Raw genomic sequence first — 17,049 nt, 5'->3', positions numbered from 1 at the left:
ACTGTATTTAAAGAAAACAACTGTTTTATCCGCAATGCCAAGTAGAGGTTCTACACTACCCACAATCCTCAGGTGTAGTTGCAACGTCTCTGATTGTTGGAGCTCGTCTGTTATTAAGGAAATGTTAACCACAACTGAAATTGGATTATATTTATAGACAAATGATGTTCTTTTATCATTTCTGCTCAGCCCCAGGGTTTTTAAAGTCTGGTTTTGTTGATGTGCATGAACATCAGGGAGTGAATGCTGTCCCTGTGTCATCTCACCCATCTCCCTGCATATCGATGGTCGGCTGGTGTGCGGTGGGTTTGACGGTGTTTGACAGATACCAGGCCGGTCACTGATTGCAGGTTCAGAGCTTTAACCAAGAATGACCAGACAGGTTAAGTGCTTCCTATCAGCAGCAGCTTTATCACTGGGAGTGCTCAGATGTTTTAAACTAGCAGGAACTTTGACTTCGCATCCTCAAAGCCTCGACATCAGAAGCCTCCACCGAGTGTTAAATCACACTTTGTCCCATGCTACATATCAGGAAGTTCCCTTCCCGACACATTTTGAGTCATGTACTAGTTCTCTGCTATGATTAATATTTTGTTTAACATAACAACCAACCAGTGGCTAGCAGACATATCAGAATGCTATATTAGGTTAGCGTCTTTGTTGCCGACATTGAGCTAACGCAAACTCTCGCCTTCTTTATTCACAAGTCTGAGGTTTCAGATTTATTTTGGACCTACGTGCAACTTGACAGGATGAGTTACTAAGGCATGTGACATATGACACCCTGGTCAGAATCCGAGGTGGAAGTACTCATCATGGCATTGGCTGCTTATTTCGCTCAAGAAATGTCTTGTAGAATAAAAAAAACGCAATATAGCCATTATAACGATGTTAAAAACATGTTTTTTAAAGTTGCTTGTTTTTGCAGTGCATGAGTCCTGTTAATTAGGTACGAATTTTATCACCAACAATGTGGGAAAAATTCCTTGGCAAGTATTAACAGCATAACTTGTAAAAACTTTACGAGTCAGGGCCGACATGAGGAACATATGGTAACACAAGAAAGCAGAACAAAGGAAGAATAAATTACTGAGGCATTTTTCAATGGTCTCCCCTCTCCCTGCACTTGTTGCCTGAGGGGGTCCAATACCCATAGAGAGCAAATGATTTACAGAACACTCCTCTAGCCTTCCTCTGTGAAAACAGAACAATTTGCCGATAATTCCGTGGCGGTGCGATGCACTGGCAGCGAAGGATCAGCCATATGTTTTTAAAGTATCATCACCACATAACCTGTCATGGATATATGAGCACTTTAAAATTCTCTTTTGTTCATCTTCTGTCTGTGACACTTGACCTCTGATCCCCCTCCTCATCCTCGATCTACTTTATATGCCATGGAGAATCAGTAGACTACCTTTTACATTCCAGCGTGTCTGCTTCTGGCTTATTGTGACCTTAAGTGAAAGAGGACGGTTGGTCTCTTGCCAGGCTACAGCTGCAGCTATAGGCGCCACTACTGTTTGATCATACTGTCATTTCCCAGATAAGATTTCAAGTTGAAAATTAAATTTTTAAAAAATCCTGTTTTTAATCATGTGTCATATTTTCCCTGACTAGAAGAACAAAAGAGGTGCCGCAAGTTCAAATTTAAGATGATGCAAACCTCTCTCTCTCTTTTCATATCACTTTTCCTCACGGCCCTTCATGGGAATCCTACATGGAACTGTGTGACACTATCACATCTGAGCCGTGGTCCAAAAAATGCTTTCAGTGTTGTTTATCTGTTGTCTCTGTGTCTCCAGCTCCACTTTGAAACATACCAGGTCCCTCGTTTTCAAAGCAGGTCTTTTCCTACAAGTGGAACTTAACATCTAGTGTGTGTCTGCAGGGCGAGCAGCTTTCTAGCACACCTTTTGTTACTCTCTGAAAACACAAGTCCCCCATCCCCCCCGCCTGTCCTGTCCTACACTCCTTCAGGGGATTCAAGGGATTCAATAGGACGTTTTTTTCACTGTTTGGCTGCTTCAATATTTCACGTCGCTGTTTTGTAAGAGCTTGACATCTAACACACCAGCAACCCCAGGGTATGGGTAAAAGCTGCATTTGTTACACTAATAGGTTTACTTTTGTGCTCGCATGTTTTTCTCGTCGACTCCCAAGCTGCCTTGCACAGAGAGAAGAGAGGATGTAGACGGGTGTCTTCACTTTTTGTTCACATCACCATTGTCACGTACAGTGTATGTTACAATTTGAATGCCAGTACTGGGTGACTGTGTTTAAGTCTCTTTTCATCTCCCATTTGTTTTCCACGGGGTCTTTGGTTTCTTTTAAGAGACGTGGAGTAGGAGGGTAAAGGATTCTGCCGCTTTTTTGGAAGATGTGATTGTGAGTGCAACTAAGTCTGGAACAGTTGGGAGATAATTCAGGATTTCTTTGACTCACTAAGGGTTAAGTTAGCCTCAGACGGTGAGGTTGTCACTCCAGCTGATGACTGACTGGCAGCTGGAGCTACTGCCCAGTGTTTCTTTTGGCTTCCTCGATGCTTTTGACTATGGTTGGCATTCTTACAGCTAATCAGTTCCAGCATGATCATGGTTGAAGCATGACATTCTGTATGTTTGGGAAAAAGGACGTTTTAAATACTTTTGAACAGTGTGGTCCTGTGCTTAATGAACGTTAAGCAGAATACATTATTATCGATTTTGTTCAAAGTTACGCTGCTAACTAAAGAACAGGAGTGAAAAGGGATTAAATCCAACCACATTCAAGCTAAGAGACCTTTTCAAAAGATCCAAAGCAACTCAATTCAAATTAACGATCCAGCTGGCCACTCGTGTTTGACTGACACATTGCCAGGGCGCTGCAGAGGGGCCTGATGGACAAGTGGCATTTATGAGGCAATTACATGAAAGCTCATTCAGTGCGGCTCAGAGCAAAGCTCGCCGACCAGTAGTGCTCTGAATGAAACCACAGAGACTGTGCCGGGCATTGTGAGACAGCTTATGTTTGTAGCTCCACATATTTCCAGCATATTTATCAGCCCCCTCTTTACGTCTCCTCTTTATTCTGAACCTGCTTTGTGCATGAATTCCATTTGCAATTCTGCAAAGCTAAGCTTAAGAGTATCAAGATTCACATTGTTGGGGACAAATGTCATGCTCCGGCACCTCTACCCCCTCCTACCCATTGCCGCGTCTACACAAGTCGCACAGATCTGCTGAGCTGCCTTGGAATCAATGATTTTTGATTCATATATGCAAGAAGTCTTCTTATCGGCTAGCCGCTGCCCAATCCCCCTTTTCTTAGCTCCGGCTTCCCTCCATTACTGGTTTTCACGATGTGCAGTCGGGGAGAGAGGCCAGCCACACCCCTCTGCTGAGTGGCACTCAATGAGGAGAAGAAAAGGGGAGGAAAAATCCTGCCTGGTACTTCCTCTAATGAGCAAATCAATGCATCTGTCCCTCAAGAGATGGGAGCGGGAGAAAGAGAGAGAAGCTAGTGGGAGCCCGAGGACCAGGCCAAAACACTTACACAGAAGCAGTTACCACATGCTATGAATAGGAGTCTTTTTTAACTTAGCACAACAATATATCAGCCCAGAGCCTCGTATTGAGCAGAGCTGTAATTAATTCAGCAGTTTGACCTACCCGCTAGCCTCTCGTTACCCTTGCTTGAGCCACGCTAATGGTTGAACCTGCCTCACGGCTTGGGCTTGTTTTACCCTTAAACCATAGCAACGGCATCTGAATGTATTTCTCCACAAGCCAAGACCCCAAAACACGTAAAACTATTATCACACTGCCAAAAAATGTACTGTCCACCTTGTGAGTCTCATGGTCACACAGCCACAGGGTCCATCCCATGTGAAAAAATAGGCCCCCCTCGCATAATAGAAACAACATCATGGTAGAGTGCACCTTATGGAGTGGAGGGTGGGATCTGTTGTGAGTGGGTGTGGCAGGGAGGGGAGGGGGAGGTGAGGGGTAGGGTTTATGGGCACATTCATAAACACAGGCCTCATCTATAGGCACCCAGCCTCCCCTCGTCAACTGAGGGAATGAAGTCAGGTGAAGGGGGGTGACAGACATTTGTTTTCATGCATACGCTTACACAATTAAATGTGAACGGCCATTGGCAGATTGGTACTGGTCATGCAGACAGTGGCGGAGGTGGGCGGGGCCTCCAGACTGGCTTTGTCCCAATCTGAGAATTTGTAGCAGTTCATGCCTTCATAATGAAGTTAAATGAAGCAAGCAAATGCTTGGTTGGCCATGGCCAAAACACAGCACCCCTGATGTTCCCCTGACAGATTGGCTGTGAGCAGGAGCCATTTCTGGAGCATTAAAGTGTCAAATAGAAACAATGGGAGTGGCAATTTCTGATTCACTCTCATATTGTATCTGCAGAAAGTGTCAGGAAATTCAATTACATATATAATAATATGCCACTAGATATTAGATCTGTTGCTGTACTTGCATGTTCAAATGACTTGTTCAGAATGCCTGGCAGCTGCTCTGATCTGTATGATTTTGTTCCCATGAGTCTGACTAAACAAGATATGGTGATAAGCTTCATCTCCACCCAGCATATGGCTTTCATTACTTCTGTCTCCCTTTTCTGACAAGATATATCAAAGTATCCATAATTCCAGAGTCCCAAAGGCCCGGCTGCCCTTATGACTAACCTCGTCCCTCACCCACATGTCTGCAGGTAGACCATGAAGGGAAACGGTGGGCTTGATATATGTTTGTAGGTATCCCGTGATGAATCAAGGGGACAATTTGCATCACGGAGGTGACATCTGGAGGTCTTGGCTTTCCCACTGTCGCTCTTATTTTCTAATTTGGTCTGTGTTGGCCCCTCAGTCTTTTCCTGAGTTTGAACACAGCAAAGTTAGATGAATGGCATGTTGATCACAGGTCAGCACTTCAAACAAATGTTCATCAGTTACAGGATAATGAAGTTGTTGGGGGTTATTTATGCTTGAAAGGTAACATTTATTTTTTCACATTTTACAAAAACAACCATTATTGCAAAATGCAGTAATATTTAGGATTTATTAGTAGGAGCTGTTCTGGCTCGAAGTCTTTTTCTCTGAGGTGTCTGTTCTCAGTGAAAACTGTGAGAGTGAAGAATGTAGTGTTACTGAAAAATGGATTGTTGGCCTGTAGACAGCTTGAGCCTGTCTCAAACAGATAATGGTAACTACTCACCCCTTATATCACTAATAGGAAGCATACATAATCATACAAATGTTTGTAATACAATTACATAAAGGGCATTTGGAATACTACAGAGATTTGGTAGTTTTCTCATCATCTAGTTTGAGTGAAGCCTATGTTATCTATTTCGTTATTGGCTTAATATGTATAGAAGGTGCACTGGAAACTTGTGATTCATTTTTCCTGGCCTGGTTTTTGCTGCTCTAACTTTAATTCCTGTATTTTTGTCTCCCTCAGATCTGGTTCGCGTTTGTCAATGGCTTCTCGGGTCAGATTCTTTTCGAGCGCTGGTGCATCGGCTTGTACAACGTGGTGAGTTGTTAATAAAATGTATTCTCCAAAGAGCCACCATTACCTCTGTCGCACAGCACTGATTTGCCAAGGTACCCCAGAACTGATCCCTTCATTGCGTGAATATGTCATCAACATCCTGAAAAATGACTCCTTTATTTATGACCTGTTGTCAAGTCCTTATTCCCTCTGTGCTCCAAACTATGCACTGAATGTGAAAGAACAACAGCTTCGCCTGCCCCACAGAGTTCAGTTAGCGAGGGCCGCTACGTTTGAATGATAAAAGGAATAAGAAGACTGGAGCCGCAACTGAGCTCGCTGCTGGTACAGGGAGTCCCACAGGGCTCTATTATAAGACCACTCCTAATGAACTCATATTTCATGTCTGTCATGAATTTAATGGAAGAGAAAAATGCACATCTGCAAATCTAATCTTTAATACCACTGCGTTTAGCCCAAGAGGAGTTGATATGTACTTTTTGAACTGTTTATTAAAATCAAGTCTATTCAATAAACAAAATAGAATGAGAGAAGTGCAAAGTGAAGTTTTCCACTTTATGGGAGGTGCAAACTGTTAAGTGAGAAGGACATTTCCACAGCCCTCCCTTCAGCATTCATTTGATAATAAACCACAGCCTTAAAGAACCAGTATTGCATTGCAGTGGTGGGAAGAGGGTTCAGTCTTTCACCTTATCAAAAAACTGGGCGAATTCCTCCGGCTCAGTGGGACTCTGTTGAAGGCAGTCGGCTGCATCCGCCCCTGAATAGAGATCCTCCTCGGCCTGGCTTTGAATGAGGAAGGAGACCAGTCGAGCATGTCCTGTGGCCCACTGGTCCTGTCCACCGAGGCCTGCAGACTCCCACTCCAGATGGGGCTGCAGGGAACTCACACCAACTCACACCAACTGACCCGTTGAGCCCCTAAGCCACACAATACATCACTGCTCTCTCAGCAGCTGCTACACAAAACAACATTACAACATCACTTAGAAATTACACTTCAGCCTGGCTTAAATACCTGCTTCTTAGTCAAGAGGATCGCAGATGTTCACCGGAGATGGGTTTTGCATATGAACAGACTTGAAGCATGACAAATCAAAATAAGTTTCCCTGGAGGGTTTTAGGTCAGTGGTCTTCAGTGATTTAAAATAGATAGAAGCAATTGGAGAACAGAATGAAAGATACAGATCCAAATGTTAACATATGGAGATGAGATTGTGGCAATGATGAAGATACATTTACAAGCAATACATTGGATTAAACTCTTTACCCTGTGCATATACAGTACGTTTACTTGGTGATGTTATTTCAAATGTTTTCTATTGATATCCAGCAGTTTTTTTGTTTGTGAGCTATGCTTCCCATATACACTGTGTATTTATCAGCCGTAGTAATACAAATTACCTAGTTCTAGATATTACTTTGAATGTTTTTACTCAGTAACATAATTACAATAATAAATCATTTGTGCTGGTTTCATTGATTGGAAATTGAGGTATTTGTATCAAAACCTCTGTGTGTTTCTCTGTGTGTGTTTTATGTAGCTCTTCACTGCTCTGCCTCCTCTCACACTGGGCATATTTGAGCGCTCCTGCAGGAAAGAGAACATGCTGAAATACCCAGAACTCTACAAAACCTCCCAGAATGCCATGGGTTTTAATACCAAGGTAACAACTGATCCTATCACATGTTCTGCACATGCATATTTACAGTGTCATTTGCACCTTTGTCATTTGTTTAATATATTTTCCAGTTTCTGTCTTGTTCTTTACTGCTACAGTAATTCTCAAGTTTCTCCAAATCTAGTGCAATATAACAAGCAAATGTCCCTCAGGTCACAGGGAACTAGTACTCACTTAGTATTTGGTCTTTTTCCAAACCAGTATTTGTCACCATGGCCTAATTTACTATGTACACACTGTATCTCGTTTCATCACCTCTGGAAGATGATTTGTTGATCAACCTCTAGGAGGGGAGTATTGTTACCGTCCATTTTGGTAACTTCATACAGCTCAACTATCATCAGGTGTCAACCAACACTCTCACATTTGGTAATTTTCCATCGTATCATCTAAAATTGAGAAAAATAAGTTTGGGCTCCACCTCACACACAAAAGGTTCAAATGTTCCACCTATTACAACCAATTAACGTCACATTAATGAGACGAGATGTTCCTCTCATGTTGTTGCAAGCGACTGGCGCTCCTCTCGTCTCAGTGACCTTGCAGCTGTTGTCAGTAGGTCTCCAGTTCCAGCCTGGTTTGACCTATTCTGTCTGGTAGCAGGGATTGTTTGTTAGCTTACCCCTGCTGGTAATAAAGACGTCTCCTCCTTTCCCCATGCGGAGCCAGAGACTCCTGGACCCTCCTCACAGGCGTGGTGACCTGGTTAGCACCGCATGGAGATGGATTAAAGGAGGATTGGCCATGGCGGTCAGGGGCAGGGAAGGTCAGATAGGTTCGGGGGGATGTGGCAGAAAGAATCAGAGAAAGGAGGGAATAGAGAGATCGTGCTGTCATTGTGTGATGGTATTTGTTGCGGGAATTTTCTGCAATTTGTTTAAGTTGGAGAGTTCATTTGTTCTCAGAGCAAGGCTGTCAGATCACGTTTAACCCTCACAGGACCAGTATGTTAATAAGACAACAGTAGATTTCCTCTAGTTTTACTGAGTCAGGAGTCACTTCTAGTATTACAAACCTATTTAAGTCAAACACTTGAATTTTAACAAACTTTATTGTTTTGATTATTTGATCAATAGATAATTCATTAGGAAATATTTTTAAGTGTTTTTAGTCGTCAACAGCTTTTTGAATATAAGGTTTTGATGCTTTTTTTTCGTAAGTAGATATAAATTGAATTTATTTAGGTTTTCGATTGTTGGCTGAGAAATAAACAAGTCATTTCAACTCAACAACCAGAGCTGTTAGATATTATAATTTTGCATAATTTTCAATATCTAATACAGCTTTTATACTCAAAACACAGGAAGCACCTGTTCTATTTGCAAATTACTAGCAAAGCTAACAATGAGAAAAACTATTAGAACTATTTGGATTGTAAAATCAAATTTGATTGATAAGTGGAAAATCCATGAAAAAGCTGAGGGAAAAAAGATCAGTAAAATCAGACATGCTGCACACATAGTATTATTTATTGTCTACGAATAAAAGTAATTTTTAACAGGGTTGATAGTATCAGGCTATGTCCTTATTCCATCAATTACACTTTAGATTACAGCCATTTATCCTCCCAACTTCTAAGTTATTAGTTAATCATCCAACACTTTGGCAGAATCTAGTTTAGGGTGGATTTTCCCTTCATTAACCTTTTCGTGGCTTCATTAACAGCCTCATGCCAAGAAAGGATCACGAAAGTATGTGTTTGAAAGTTAGGTTGAAAATGAACCTCAATTTTGTTTGGGCCACATTTTCCAAGACCCATAACTGATGACTCGGCCAGGTCAGCAGGTTGTTTTTGCTGGCTTGTCCACTCTTTTCCCGAGATATTTTCCTTGCAGCTGGCCTGAGGCAAGGCGAGAAAATCCAGCAGGAATTTGGCCCCTCGAAGCCTGTCTTTCTGCACGCCTGGCTCTTTTGTACACAACAGATACTGTCTTTGTGAATTAAAGCTGTTTGTGTTGAGGTGAGAGAAGGGAGTGGCCGTGGGGTGTTAGAAAACTCGGGGCGTGGCTTCGACAGTGGCCCGTTCACTTTTAATGGTAAATTCCTGACAGTTAACTCACTGTGCCTGAACTCCCCCCCCATTCCCCTTTTACGTGCTTGCAGTAATTACAGCTGTTTACCAGCAAACACCTCCTAAACTCTTTATTTCTTTATCCTTCGTTCCCTTCTTACCTCGCCGCTTCCCATTTATTCAAAAAGACCGGAGGGGGGGGGGGGGGTTGCAGGGGCTGGAAATATTTGGCTCGATATTAATTACTGGCCTTCATGCAGGTTTTCTTTTTGGCAATTAGGAGTTCCACAAAGGGCTGAATCTTTACAGGACAGACCGAGCATTCATTCAGATGGACTCCTTTGCAACCTGCAGGGATACAAGGGGAAGAAAGGGAGCAGGGCGGCTGCCGGGGGTGAAAGGGAGGATCCCACTGTGACAAATGATTATGAACATTTATTGATTTCATTAGCATTCATTATAGCGGGGGGATACTGGTGCTTGTTTGCACCCCGGCAATGTCTGGGGTGAAGTAGGAGGCTGATAAAGAGCTGAGCTTGTCAGTGGGAGGTTAATTGGCATAAATGTGTGATTGTTACATTAGTGATAATTTAGTTCGCATTTGAGTTAGAGGAGTGGGGTTTGCCTTCGGCCACCCCGCTCTCCGTGTATTGGGTTTTGTGTACACAGTGTGGGGGGGTGAGGTAATCCCGTTTGGGGGGTGGCCGCTACAGGACTTTGTTTGGTCTATAGGAAAGGTGAGAAGGTCACGCCACTGAGGCCAGGGTATATTATAAAGGACCACAGTCTGAAACAAGACTTTTTCTTTCACTGTACTCTATTTTATACTTCTTTCCCTTCTTTTTTTACATCCTTTCCTGGCAGAAAACCTGTAATAACCCTACATAAAGAAGCACTAGTAGTTAGTCCCTAGACGTTTTTTCCTTTTCAGGGTGTCCAGGTTGTCACAAGTAAGTCATGTTTAATGTTTTCCTGACAGGTTTTACTGAAGTTGTTGAAAAGAGGTGTTTTTTAAGTATAAAGCCTCTAACTTCTCATCTGCCAAGATTCAATGATTAAAAAGGAGCTCAGGATTAAAAAAAGTTGTGTTTTTATTTTTCCTCCGTCAGCTGTGTACCCTCCGAGTTTGACAAGTTTTCATCTCTCGGAATTAACACCAACGTCTGGGTCAGCAGAGAGGAGGAAGAGGGAGCACCAATGTGCAGTGGTTTTTTGGCAGAATGGATTTCACGGCTCTTTCATGCTACATCGCCCATTAGTGTTTTGTTTGGCTCCGCTGTTGCATAAAGTAAATTTGAAACAAGGTGGTTTTGGAGTGGGAGTATTGATTTAAACAACTCATCCAAAGTCTGCGTGCTTCACACACAGACACACGCAGACTCTGTTCCGCACCACCTTTTTCCAGGCCCTTAATAATTACCATAAAAACAGTTTAATCTCTGTCGGAGCTGTCAGTCTCCCTGCGTGTGTTTCTAGACTGATTCCTGCTTGTGTAAATTCTCCTGTCACTTATTTCTACACCGGTTAAAATTCTCACTTGAAAGGGCTGATGCCTAATGCAATGTAATGAGAGGAAACGCTCACACTGACGGCACATATATTAAGGCTGTATAATGTTCTTATTGTCAAGGTGAGGACGTTCATTTTGCAGGTTGTTGTACTTGCTAAAAAAATATTATTGGACTCTGCTTAATACGAAATAACCTAGAAGTTGCATGCCGACATTGTCCGCTTCCCTTTCAGGGCTCGCACAGACACTCAGCAGCTTCTCTCTACCAAATAACACACACAGAGGATATACAGCGTGTCTGTCAGCGGGGTGGCATTCAGCGAGGAGGCCCCGACAAAACCGCCACTTAGCCCAGCACTGGGATGGCACAAAGGGCCTGGGTCAGGGGTCACTTGGAAGGCTGGAGCTCCCCACACCCTTTTCTAATGCTTTTTTTCCCTCCATCTCTCCCAACCTTTCTCTCTCTCTTCTCTTGGAATCCCCTGCCGCCACCCACCCCCTTCTCTCTCCTCCTCCTCATGCCTCCTTCCCCTCCATCCTTCTCCCCTCCTTTTTTGCAGGTCTTCTGGGCCCATTGTCTGAACGGCCTCTTCCACTCCGTCATTCTCTTCTGGTTCCCCCTTAAAGCCTTCGAGCATGGTAAGTAGCTCCCAGAGACTTTCGGCTCTCGGCGGACTCACTGGTAGAAGAGGGAGGACAGTCAAACACACATACTTTGTCTTAATTAGTTCTCTCTACAGCCGTCCAGTCATGAATTGCAAACATGTGTGTGCTCAGGCGAGAGCGACGCACACTAACAAGCATATATATATTTTTGCACCAATTCACATGTGCACACTGTGAGCTGCTTAAATGCATTAACACGCAGTTGAAGTTTTTCATAAACACGCTACTTTCCAGGAGACTGTCCAGTTTAGAGGACTTTTACCCGCAAGGACATATATTTGTCTTTTTTGTATGTGCTATCAAATTGACATTAAACTCACTGACGTTATGTAGCCTTAGAAGGTCAGTTTTTTGTGCACATTGAGATGCAGGGTTTCTGTGGGTGTGAGCAGAGAGAATAGGGATCTTTGAGCTGGTGAGTCTTGGCTGGACGAAGCTGAGGACCACACAAGCTTGGGCCTGCTCTCCAAACAAAGGCACCAAGCCCCATCACTCTGACTGACAGGCTGTCAGCAAAGCCTCAGTGCACACAAGACATGTGACCAGCCGGAAGTAAATGGAAGGGAGCCTCTCTTTCTCTCTTCAGTGGCAGTTGTGTTTTTTGCCCGAACCTATTTTGATATTTATTTTTTTACTTATTTAGGAGGTTTTTCCGACCTACATTGCAGGAATATAGTTTTCAAGAGGTTTGATTACTATTTAATGGTGAAATAAATCATAATTTTGACAGAAAAACAGCTCTGCTCTGTTACAGTGGTGAATTAGGCAGAACGTTTCATTTCTGACTGTGATGAATTCACATTAGTTCTGTTTCTCAGTCTTAACAGATGGATTGTCATACACACTCTTAAAAGCTCCTGAAGAGACAGAATTAACATTCCAGCCTCTCTCAAAGGGAAGTAATGGAAGCAGCGTTTGAATGTGGCTTTCACTTCACGTTCCCATGTCCGCTTTTTTATATCCAACTCTTAAATAGGGACTTTCACACCCAAGTTCCCACTGAGGTTTACTTAAAGTAATATCCTATGTGCTGTCTCTTTGTTTACTCTTTGGATCACCTAATGGAACTCTGTGTGAAACCCTAGAGCTGAAAAGACACAGCTCTGACCCTAAAAGCTCCTGTTGTTGATTCCCTTCACAGATACAGTTTTTGGCAGCGGACAAACTCCCGACTATCTCCTCTTAGGCAACATGGTTTACACAGTAAGTGCAGCGATCTTTTTGGCAGGCAGCGCTTCTGCTGTGTTAAACAGTTCAGGTGTCTCCGCCAAGTGTTATCCAATTTCTGAGAATAAACATCGGTTATACTTGTCTTTCTTACATCTTCTGTTTTTCTGCCGAGCCCTTCCTGTTTTATACTGTATGTAAAACTAAAATCGGATCTTAATGAAAATTCAGATGTGTTGTGCACTTCCCATGACCGATTTTTTGTGCTGGAGAAGGATAGACTTTAATGTCAGTGTGCTTTTTGTGTGTCCGCAGTATGTGGTTATCACAGTTTGTCTTAAAGCTGGCCTTGAGACCTCATCCTGGACCATGGTAAGTTGATGGCTCTCTACTCGCTCGCTAAAGTTCTGTTATCATGTTCCAGTTCCTCCTTTTTATTTGACCACTGATACTTAGAGACAAATTTTACATCCTTTTCTTATCTCCAGATCTCTTTATGGTTTGTTCCCTCTAGGCACGTAACTGTAAACCTAGTGAAATGACATGCAGGGTATTTCAAGTTACAAGTAGCCACACATTAATAAAACCAAATTGTGAAAGTGGTTATTAAAAAGGCGGCAAACATTTTAAGAAAATGCTGCCAAAATACAACTTTAGTTGCTAAATTGTAATAAAGTGCAAATATAGAGTAATTGAAAAGCCAAAACACTTTTGTTTACCTTATTGTTTTTCTGTTTCTTCACCAACAGTTCAGTCACATCGCCATCTGGGGAAGCATCGGCCTGTGGGTGGTGTTTTTCATTATCTACTCGTCCCTGTGGCCTCTCATTCCTCTGGCTCCCGACATGTCAGGCGAGGTAAGCACCTGCATGCTAACATGTACACAAAGACATGGGATCCTTCTTGCAAACAGTTAAATGATAGTGTGCAGAATCTAGGAGGACACGTCATGAGTGATGAGTCCCAATCAGGAAACAAATGAGGGCATCTGAAATCTCTGGGTTTTAGTCTGAACTGCAGGAACAAAATACCTGGAAACAATGAGACAAACTAAAATGGGGCTAAAAGTTAATTTTTTATGGGCTCAGACAGAAAAAATGTAATGCATTTCAAACTAAACTGTATTAGAACGGATGTAACCATGCTTACACACATATACAGGCACTCTCTCTCGTGGCAACAACTTCCTCCAGCGCTAAAGGAAATTGATGATATAATTGTCTATCACCGACAGACTTGTTGGGCCTCGTAATTTATTTTCTACAGAGAGATGCTGGTGGGAAAATTCAGGGCTCAACTTGACACAGGTCTTTGTAAGGACTGCCAGAGGAGTGTAAACTGTCAGACCTCTGGCTTGTGTTGCATAATGACTTAATTGGGCCAATTAGCCCAATGTTTGTGTTACATTGCCCTCCCTCGGCTCTGAGTATCCACAGGTGACATGGAAACAGTGAAGCAGTCAGGAAGCTAAGCAAAGAAAGGTGAGAGTAAATCTGGTTTACACATTGATGCCAAAGAAACATCTAACCAACAATCGCCAGGATTATAAATGGACTTCCTCGTATAAAAATAACCTTTAACATTGAAAAAATAGGCTCTTGATTTTCCAGTTTGTCTCTTGAGCTGATATTTGCATGTGAATGCGACTGCTGTCTGTATAGGTCACCACAGGTTGTCACTGTGGCCTGTTAACCACAGGTCCCCAGTGCATTCTGGGGATGAAAATGAGGCATCTTTTCATTAGAAGACAATAACACAGCAGGATGCTATTAAACTCAAAGGACTGCACATCCTGCAGAGGAGGAAAAGATCCGCCCCTCACAGGCAGAACTGTGCGCTTCTTTGTAAACACATTACTTCATACTGTAAATGTGAAGTGATTCCACTTTGGTGCAGATCTTTATGGGTCATTTTGCACAGAAAACCCTTCAGAACAAGATACAGTGTTTGAGAACGGTGCTCAGCGCATACCTCCACCAAGGCTACCATCTATTTCACCACGTTAAAGATGCCTAGATCTGCCTGTTTGTTTGGATCAGCTCCGAAATTAGATGAGTTGTTCCTTGGGTCATTTTCAATCCCAAGCCTTCGCTAAATTTCATGGAAATCTGATTAATAGTTGTTGAGTAATCTTGCTGACAGACAGACAAATAAACAAAAAGCAATGAGGACATACCCTCCTCGCCGGAGGTAATGAAGAACATGCAGCCTTGTCTGATAAACAACTGGAGCACAGAGTCATAGACGTGTGTGGAGAGTTACATTTAGGTACATTGCCATTAAGCTGGTTTACATGACGGGAACTGTGATTTAAGTCATTATATAATGATTTAAACAGGTCGTAATTTTGGGAAATATTCTTATATGCTGTCTGGTAGAGTGAGATGAGAGAGTTGATACCACTCACCAAGATAATATCAGACCCCAACATTATCAAGGTTACAGTTAACTGGTTCTGGCTCTTGGGCAGCATTATTTACCAGACAACCAGCAGACACTCAAAGAGGCTAAAGGGAAAGTCCACCGAAAAATGTAAATTCCCTCATTATCTGCTCACCACTATGGTAATGGTGGTGGGGGGGGGGGGGGGTTGTTGAAGTGTTTGAGTCTACAAAACACTTCTGGATTTTCAGGGGTAAACTTTGTTGAATCTTAATCTAATACAATTGAAGTCAATGGTGAGTCCTTCTTCAGACGTAATGAAACAACAGAAAAAGCATGATGTCTCCATGCTGCTCGTGTGGTGTCATCCAAGTGTCCGCAAGCCCCGACATTCATATTCAACTCGAAACGAGGTCATTTACACGTGTTTAAAGCCTAAATGTCCTCTGATATCTTCCTACGAGGTGCATTCAGGGACCCTTGACACACCATTGTGTGGCTATGGCCGCTTGATTAGCCACTTCCTGTGGAGTCATCAGGACTCGCGGACGCCACACGAGCAGAATGGAGGCATGTTGTGATTTTTCTGAAGAAGGACTCACCATTGACTTCAATTGTATCAGATTCTGACTCAACAAAGTTTATACCCGGAAACTTCAATTAAGTTTTTGTACACTTGAACTAATGATGAATAACCTGTTTTATATAATTAGGAAGATATTAGGGTTTTTTGCATTTGTAGGTAGATGGATGGAAGAGCTGCACTTGTACCTCTGTGCCCCCTTTTCCAGTTCTTATCCCAACGTAACGCCAACCCCCTTCTGCTTATAGCTTCATATTTGCGGTACAGACATGAATAGTGTATCAGTCTTCTCATTTAAATCTATCTAGTATATTTTCCCAAACATCCAACTGTTCTTTTCAAGATGACATTCCTTGTTTCTGATCTGTTCTTTTGGTTGAAAAACTTGAGTTGTTATTTATGAAGAAAAACTTTTTGTGGCACACGCACACACTCACACTGACACACACACACAGGCGATGGGTTCATCCTAACTCTTGTCCATGGAGCCGGGTGCTTTCATCCACGCCCTGCAGCACTTGACTGACGACAGTAATGGTGTCCTGTGGGTACTTGGTAACCCTATGCCCCTGCCCCAACTCGGGGATGCCAGTACATCATCAAACAGGGACACATCTCTGTGAAACCTTAGAAGGCATCAGAGACCATTTCTACCTCTTAGACCTCGTAGCCTCTGAAGTGGAGGATTATTCTCGACCCCGATGCAGCCCCTCGTACTTTTTGTTTGCTCGAATCCTCAAATATTTTTCAACTTTCCGTCCTTCCTGCTATTTTCTTTTACTTCTTCTGTTTTTACTTGTTGAATCAGCCTTTTCTTCTTTGTTCTTTTTTGGTTTAGCCCCCCTCCCTCCCCAGTAGAAAAAACGCCCGAGGGCCAACAACATTAACAGACACCAGAACTCCCTTCTCCTCCTGTTTCTGCTCTCACTCATTACCCAGCTCGGTGCCTTTAACAAGAGACATCAAGCAGGGCTCATGTGAACGCATTCATCACTGTCAGGTGAAATATTCTTTTGGACAACTGACAACACAGGTTCAGGGTCCATCCATGAAACGGCTACTAGTGCTTTTCTCAGCTACTCCCGTACTGGCTCAAACCCAAAACTGTATATATCACATCATACTTTCACCTCACAAAAGTCTGACACAGATATCAAGAGAAAAGGTCGGATTATTCCCTCGGAGCTGTGTAATCTGCCACAGTGAGCAGTTGAGGTTCACCCCAGGAGGTGTCTCATGTAGTCACACTGACCTGCTGTCTTCCCACTCGCCTCTCCTATCAACAGAGCTGTCTCCCGTACAGTTTATCCCCTTCTGCCTCCTTGCTCTTCACAACCACCTTTGCTGATTTCCGCTTTCTACTTCGTGCTGCAATAGAGCAGCTCTCACTCGGACTCAAGTGCTTGTCATCAGCACATCGACTTCACACTTGGCGAGTGTGCGTCGGAACCTTCCGCGGTTTCTTTTTGGCGATAAGAAACATTTTCTCAGAAAGGAATCATTTTACCAGAATGTTTGTTGATGTGTGGTCG

At 42.9% G+C, this 17,049-nt stretch overlaps 1 protein-coding gene and 1 long non-coding RNA gene across 9 annotated transcripts in view; one reads left to right on the top strand and one right to left on the bottom strand.

Annotated features, from left to right (window-relative positions):
- The window catches only part of atp8a1 (ATPase phospholipid transporting 8A1), a 95,181-nt gene that overhangs the window by 66,451 nt on the left and 11,681 nt on the right, over positions 1 to 17,049 (top strand). For all 8 annotated transcript variants that reach the window (XR_008339487.1, XM_053428441.1, XM_053428442.1 and 5 more), the window contains 6 exons: positions 5,463 to 5,537; positions 7,061 to 7,183; positions 11,280 to 11,358; positions 12,527 to 12,588; positions 12,868 to 12,924; positions 13,302 to 13,409. Coding sequence is in view for 7 of the 8 variants with exons in the window: in XM_053428441.1 (XP_053284416.1) it covers positions 5,463 to 5,537; positions 7,061 to 7,183; positions 11,280 to 11,358; positions 12,527 to 12,588; positions 12,868 to 12,924; positions 13,302 to 13,409 (504 nt within the window). In the remaining variant the exon portion in view is untranslated. The remainder of the gene's footprint in view (positions 1 to 5,462; positions 5,538 to 7,060; positions 7,184 to 11,279; positions 11,359 to 12,526; positions 12,589 to 12,867; positions 12,925 to 13,301; positions 13,410 to 17,049) is intronic.
- LOC128445676 (uncharacterized) lies at positions 11,266 to 16,899 on the bottom strand. Its single transcript, XR_008339488.1, has 3 exons — positions 16,770 to 16,899; positions 13,272 to 13,424; positions 11,266 to 11,398 (listed from the first exon to the last, which is right to left on the bottom strand). It is a non-coding gene; the product is annotated as an uncharacterized LOC128445676 (long non-coding RNA).

Source organism: Pleuronectes platessa, chromosome 8 (genome assembly GCF_947347685.1).
Source record: "Pleuronectes platessa chromosome 8, fPlePla1.1, whole genome shotgun sequence".
In the NCBI taxonomy this organism is placed as follows: Eukaryota; Metazoa; Chordata; class Actinopteri; order Pleuronectiformes; family Pleuronectidae; genus Pleuronectes; species Pleuronectes platessa.
This window is presented reverse-complemented; position numbering and strand designations above follow the sequence as displayed.